General features: G+C 38.5%; 1 protein-coding gene across 1 annotated transcript in view; it reads left to right on the forward strand.

Annotated features, from left to right (window-relative positions):
* Positions 1-873: 873 nt before the first annotated feature.
* Positions 874-7,564, forward strand: part of LOC108516531 (coagulation factor IX-like) — a 21,242-nt gene continuing 14,551 nt past the window's right edge. The window contains exons 1-2 of the mRNA XM_017854082.1: positions 874-985; positions 1,170-1,204. Of these exons, the coding sequence (XP_017709571.1) occupies positions 898-985; positions 1,170-1,204 (123 nt within the window). The 5' untranslated portion in view covers positions 874-897. The remainder of the gene's footprint in view (positions 986-1,169; positions 1,205-7,564) is intronic.

Consider the following 7,564-nt stretch of genomic DNA (forward strand, 5'->3'; position numbering starts at 1 on the left):
AGAATAGATAGAGAAACTGGAATTAGACCCAAAATATGGTTAACTGACTTATGAAAAAATTTCGCAAGCCATTCAATCAAGGAAGGATGGGGTGGTTTTTTCGTTTTTTGTTTTAACAAATTGTGCTGGGTAAACTGGACATCTCTATGGAAAAAAAAAAATGAATGAAGGTGGACCTAAATGTCATACTTTACACAAATATTAACTCAAAATGGAGCATGGGCATAAATCTAAAACTTCAAAATGTAAAACGTTTAGAAAAAAAATCATCAGGATCTAGTGTTAGTGGAAGAGTTCTAAAAGTGATCCATAAAATAAAAAAATAAACTGGACTATATCAAAACCAAAAAATTCTGCTCTGTGAAAGACTTAATTAAGGGAACAAAAGACAAGCTACAGGCTGGAGACAATATGTGTAATCCCCATATCTATGAAAGGACTCATATCTAGAATATATAAACAACCTTAAGAATCTGACAGTAAAAAAAAAAAAAATCAAATAAACTAACTGGACCACTCATAGGTTGCTGATGCAAATGTAAAGTGGTACAGCCATTCTGGCAAACATCAGTGCTCTCTTACAAAGATAAGACGTGTCCCACTGATGAACTGTGATGCCCCAGTAAATGTAGCCACTATGCCTATCTCCATTCTGAAGATGTGTCACTTCCTGTTTCAGCCTCAAATCAGCCACAGTGGCAGAAGCCCACAAAGTCAGAGGCGAAATTTGATAATGACCACTGCCCATTCTCTTCACTTGTCCCAAGAGGCCACTGGAAATAGTCCAAAGACCCATTGAGGGAGATGGACATTATTTCCCAGAAGTAAATACAGCTCAGCTTGTACTTTGGTACAACTAATCGACCTTACCACTTGCACAATCAGCTAGCAAAGGTTATGCAGCGTGTGAACATGATCATGGCAGAATCACCAGGCCTCATCACCATCTGCCTTTTAGGATATCTACTCAGTGCTGAATGTACAGGTTTGTTTCCTTTTTTAAAATACATTGAGTATGCTTGCCTTTTAGATATAGAAATATCTGATGCTGTCTTCTTCACTAAATTTTGATTACATGATTTGACAGCAATATTGAAGAGTCTAGCAGCCAGCATGCAGGTTGGTAAGTACTGGTTCTTTGTTAGCTAGGTTTTCTTCTTCATTTTTAGACGACGAGATCGGGCGCGTTCAGGGTGGTATGGCCGTAGACTTCTTCTTCATTTTAAAACTAAACAGATCGACAATGCTTATGATGCATTTATGTTTAACAAACACTGTTCAGTTTATGATTTGGTCATGTAATTCCTGTTAGAAAACATTCATCTCCTTGGTTTAAAAAAATCGAAAGTGGGAAAACAAAAAAATAGCAGAATACAGTGAAAAAATTAACCACATTATTTTTTGTTTGGACTTACCACTTTGAAATCAAAATAGGAAACAAAAGCACAATGGTCTTATTTACACAAAAAGTCTGATTTTAAGATACATGACATTTCAAGGTTTTAGAAGTATGTAATGAGGTATGTCTCTAATTTTGTAAATTATATATCTTCAATTTAAAGTTTTAGTTAAAGCATAAAGATTAACCTTTCATTAGCAAGCTGTTAGTTATCACCAAAACTTTTTATGGATTAGGAAAAAATTATTTTGTCTCTATGTAAAACATCTTGGAGTTGATATTTGGGGAAACACAATACTCAGTTGAGTTCCCTAGGAGAGAAAAGCAAGTCTAAGAATTGACATGAAGAGTAGGAAGTTAGCTAATGCAACATATATCACTTTGTTTTTTCACAACTGCGGTGACTTATATATTCCCCAGAGGAAGGCATATGGGGAAGAAATTATCCCATTTGGACAAACAGCATGTTCTCACAGGAAGCATTTATCACACTTACTTGTCAACCTTCTAGAATCAAATCTAGTAGTTGACAGTCCCAAGATCAGGGGTGCCAACCCTAAGCACCCCCAGAAAGCTGACTGGCCCTGTGGTTCCCACTCCAGACATGATGTCAGCTGTGAAATCAGACTGAAATGCTGAAATAATGATTAAAAAAATACAGAGGTTAAACTAGCAAAGTGAGTAAAGTCAAGGGATAAAGAAAATTTGTTGGAAAACTCACAAAGCAGGACATAAAGCAAGGTCATTAGACATATCTCATTAGTGTGACATCTGGGAGGACAAAGGATCCAAACCCTTTCTTCTATAGAAGTGGTGAGATGATCAAGGTAGAGGGCTTCCGCCCCCTTGAAGACTTCAGATGCTGGGGAAAGGATACATAAGAATAAAGATGAACCAGGCTTTTGGAGCAAGGGAAATAATGACTAGAGATAAACCTGAAGGGAAGTTAAATATATGATCCCCAGACAATATTAAGGAGAAAGGGAATGTGATTCTGCAGCCATTGTAGCCGGAGATAAGAAGCCCTTGAGGAGGGGCCAGGGGAATTTTCTAAGGATGGACAGTATTAATGCAGCCCTCTCTTCTGCTATTAAAACTCTCATTGGCTTCTAAAAGGAGTTTCTGTGAGTGATTTGCTGAGATGCTGCATTTTCATGGCTGCTGCCTTTAGGTATTATTGCAACAGTTTGGAATTTTGAAATTAAAACAGTTCTGTAAAACCAGTTTAGTTTTGTAAAGTGTATGCATCAAAGATATCCTTCATTCATTCAGATATTTCTGAGTTACAACTACGGTGCCAGGTACTGTGTCAGGGTATTAGGGGTATGGGGACAAACAAGACTCCCTCTTTGATCTAAAGCACCATGAGGCCAGGTGAGAAGTTTCAATATAATGTGATAAAATGTGCACCAGTTACCAAGGGATCATAGAGAAAAGAACATATTAAATGGGGACACACTTGATAGAAAATATTTTCATCTGGGTCTAAAGAGATGAGGTGTTCTGTCTCTTTAAATGTCTGATATGAGGGCATTTTATGCAAAGAGGATCACTCGTGCAAAGACTCAGATCTGCAAGAACGTGAGGTATTTCAGGAGTTTTGTATGGTTCCATATGGAGTATGACAAGTGAGGCAGGTAAACTAGGCAGAGGTGGTCATCAGATAATGAAGGCGTTAACCTAAGGAGACTGGGCAATAAAATGCAATATGGAGGTACCAAAGTATAAACATAAGGAGTACGACTGATGGCTGATTTAGGATGCCCAGTCTGGCAACACTCTAATGAAATGATAGCTGGGGAGGGAGGCCGTACCCAGACTAGGAGAGAGCAGTCTTGAGACTATTGCAATTATCTACGGGAGACATAAAGGCTGGAACCTGAACAGTACCTGTACAAGAAAAGAGGGGAGTTTAAATGATATTAAGGAAGTAGAAGTGGTATGACTTAACCATCTGGGTATGGGAGGGGAAGTGGCTAGAGTCTTGGGCATTTTGTGTTTGATGTGATTATGGGCCACAGCATAATGTCTAGGAGAACTGGCTCTTTAGTCTGACTACCAGAGTCTGAATCCTGGGTCTGATGTTTTAGTATGTTTCCTTGGGCAAAGCCCTTAGCCTCTATGAATCTCAGTTTTCTTCATTTATAAAAATAAGATGATAGTGCCTATCTCGTGGGACTTTTGTGAGGATGAAGTGAGATAATGGATGCAAAGTTACTGAGCACAATGTCCAACACAGCAGAAGCATTACATATACATCAGCTATTACTGGCTACATTATGATAATCAGTTAGGGAGTTGGAAAGATAATCTGAAATTCAGGAGACATATCTGACTATAGATGAGTATTTGGAACTCAGTGTTCTGTAAACAGTAGTTACAGCCATGTGTGTGGGCATCTAGAGAGTGAGCATGGATACTGTGATACCTAGTACAGTGCCTGGCAGTAGTGGTTATATGCTCAGTAAATTTTGTTAACAGGGTCAGGGCCGGACTAGGGTGTGGTAAGCAAGGCCTGTAGGGCATAAATATACTTGTACACCCCGAGAAGTGAGGACCTCTTAAATATTGTGCCCTACATGCCTTGTTTAGTTCACTCTTGTCCCAGCGCTGGCAAGTACGTATAAAGTGAAAAAGGAAAAAGCTGAGGCTGGAGCCTGGGAGAACCTTGGACTTCTAAGGGCCACGGAGAGGAACAGGAGTTAATCAATTCAAGTGCTGGATGGATAACAGGAGTTACAGCAAAGAGGGGAACCGGAATAGAGTGATTATTATAAAAAGAGTTTCCTAAAAAGGGAGAGATCAACAATTAGAAATTATTTAGAGCAGCCAGTAAATACACAAACTCAAAATTATTCTTTAGGTCATTTCGGATCGTGACAATAGTCATTTCATTATATAAATGTGATTAAGGAAGGAAAAGAGCTACACAAAAGTTATTAAAGAGCTAAAGAGAATTAAGACATTTAAAATGGAAGAAAGTAGGGCCAACATGAAAGGAGTAGGGAGAAAAAGAGATAACCAGCATATTGTCTCACTGATCCTGTCAACACCTGTGAGGTAGATATTCTTATTATACTACTGTTAAACCTATTTTACATTTGACAAAGTTAAGGTTCAGAGCTTACGTGACTTGTCCAAGGTCACAGGTCTAGAGGAGGCAGATACTTGATTCAAACCTATTTCTGCCTGATCTGATTTTAAAGTCTGTTTTTTCACTCAACCTCACTGTACAGTCAGTTCTTCCTGTGAGTTCCATAGCCACAGATTCAACTAATTGCAGATCAAAAATATTCAAGAAAAAAAATGGATGGTTGCATCTCTACTGAACGTGTACAGACTTTTTTATCTTTCATTATTCCCTAAACAATACAGCATAACAACTATTTACATAGCATTTACATTGTATTAGCTATTACGAGAAACCTAGAGATGATTTAAAGTATAAAGGAGGATGTGTTTAGATTATATGCAAATAGTAAGCCATTTTTATATCAGAGACATGAGCACCCACAGATCTTGATATTTGCAGGGGGTCTTGCCACCAATTTTCCATGGATACTGAGGAACGACTGTAAATGGATGCAGGTATGGATGCTATTTAGGAGTGTCCAGGGCCAAATAAATGAGTTGCTGAGCAGAGAGGTGGGTGGAGGCTGTGGGGCATCAATATCTGGTGGCATTCATCTGCAGTTTGGTGATTTTTTCCTTCATAGTCCTCGGCTGTCTGGGAAGAGAAGGGTGAAGGCAGATGGCTGCTCAGATTTAGGGTCTAGGATTGCAGGATAGGCACAGCATTGCAAAGAAGTGAAGGAAACTGAGAAATTTGGCAAATGAAGAGATGAAGAGAGGCCTGGCCTGGTGGCTCACACCTGTAATCCCTGCACTTTGAGAGGCCCAGGCAGGCAGATCACTTGAGGTCAGGAGTTTGACACCAGCCTGGCCAACATAGTGAAATGGTGAAACCCTGTCTGTACTGAAAATACAAAAATTAGCTGGGCATGGTGGCAGGCACCTGTAATCCCAGCTACTCGGGAGGCTGAGGCAGGAGAATAGCTTGAATCTGGGAGATGGAGGTTGCAGTGAGCTGAGATCGCACCACTGCACTCCAGCCTGGGCGACAGAGCAAGACTCTGTCTCAAAAAAAAAAAAAAAAAAAAAAAAAAAGTTGAAGAGAAAAAGTCTAGGCTAAATCCAAAGACAAAAAGTGAGCCCAAAAGGAACTTGAAGAGCAGGGAAAAGCAGGGATGTCAAGGGACTAGAACACTCCGTAGAGTGAACAGCTGCAATGAAAATAAGGGAAGAAAGTTTAGTTCATCTCCGTTGCTTTCCTTTCCTTTTACTTTCCTTTCTCTTCCTTTTGGAGTTAATCAGGAAGTAGTCCCAAATACCCTGGAAAGTTCGTCTTATAAGCCCTTGGTCCTCTTGAGATGGCATCAGATATATTGCTAGACCCTTGAAGAAAGGAACAACTCCAGCAACTTCTTGAGTCCCTGTTATTAATTTTATACATACACACACATATATGTATACACATGAAAACACACAAACACATGTGTGTATACAGCCATGCATTCCTTAACAATGAGGATATATTCTGAGAAATGTGTCATTAAGCAATTTCATCATTGTGCGAACATAATAGAGTGTACTTGCCTAAACCTAAATGGTATAGCGTACTACATACCCAGGTTATATTTACGTGGCCTATTGCTCCTAGGCTCCTAGGATGCAAACCTGTACAGCATGTGACTGTACTGAACACTGTAGGCAATGGCAACAGTGGTATTTGTGGATCTAAACATAGAAAAGGCACAGTGAAAATACAGTATAATAACCTTATGGGACCACTGTCATATAATGTCGTCATTGACCAAATGTCATTATGCAACAAATGATTATCATATATATATGATATATATGATATATATGTGTGTATATATACATGTATACATGTATATATATTTATGTCATTATGCAACAAATGATTATCATATATATGATATATATGTGTGTATATATGTATACATGTATATGTACACGTATACCTGTATATATACACATGTACACACGTGTGTGTATATATATACACACACACATACATATACAGAGAGAGAGCGAGAGAAAGAGAGACAGAGGAGAGAGGAAGGAGGGAGGGAAGGAGAAAGATAATTCAGATAGAGACATCAATCCTAAAGGGTTCAGGAGTGTCTCTACAGACTAGGTAGATGTAGCTTAAAAAAACACACCCTGAATTCTAGAGAGATGTTCAGATCACTGCAATTCCTATTATAACCTATGGGACCACTGTCATATAATGTCATCATTGACCAAATGTCATTATGCAACAAATGATTATCATATATATATGAGATATGATATATATGTGTGTGTATATATATACACACACATATACAGAGAGAGAGAGAAAGAGAGACAGAGGAGAGAGGAAGGAGGGAGGGAAGGAGAAAGATAATTCAGATAGAGATATCAGTCCTCCAGAGTTCAGGAGTGTCTCTACAGACTAGGTAGATGTAGCTTAAAAACACCACATCCTGAATTCTGGAGAGATGTTCAGATCACTGCAATTCTTATAACACTTGTCAACCAACAGTGCTGTTGATCTGAAATTGCTTTATCAAATTAATGCAGTGGTTTTTCTTTAACATCTAGTGACAGACATTGGGGTCACATTTGCAGCTGGACCATAATTAGGCTTCTGTTCTTCAGGAGACATTTGTTCAAAGTCATTTGGGCAACCATATTCTGAAAACAGCCCAGCCAGGGTGATGGATCACTTTGCAAGGATCCGCAATGAGCTATTTTCAAGTGATGACAAAGTGTGAAGTTAACTGCTCATTTGAGAACTTTCTTTTTCATCCAAAGTAAATTCAAATACGATTAGAAATCTGACCTTTTATTACTGGAACTCTCCTGACTAAAAGTAAAATTGAATTTTAATTCCTAAATCTCCATGTGTATACAGTACTGTGGGAACATCACAGATTTTGGCTCTATGCCCTAAAGAGAAATTGGCTTTGGGATTATTTGTATTAAAAACAAAGTCTTTCTTAAGAGATGTAAAATTTTCATGATGTTTTCTTTTTTGCTAACACTAAAGAATTATTCTTTTACATTTCAGTTTTCTTGATCATGAAAATGCCA

The sequence above is a fragment of the Rhinopithecus bieti genome, unplaced genomic scaffold (assembly GCF_001698545.2).
Source record: "Rhinopithecus bieti isolate Rb0 unplaced genomic scaffold, ASM169854v2 scaffold_38613, whole genome shotgun sequence".
Taxonomy (NCBI): domain Eukaryota; kingdom Metazoa; phylum Chordata; class Mammalia; order Primates; family Cercopithecidae; genus Rhinopithecus; species Rhinopithecus bieti.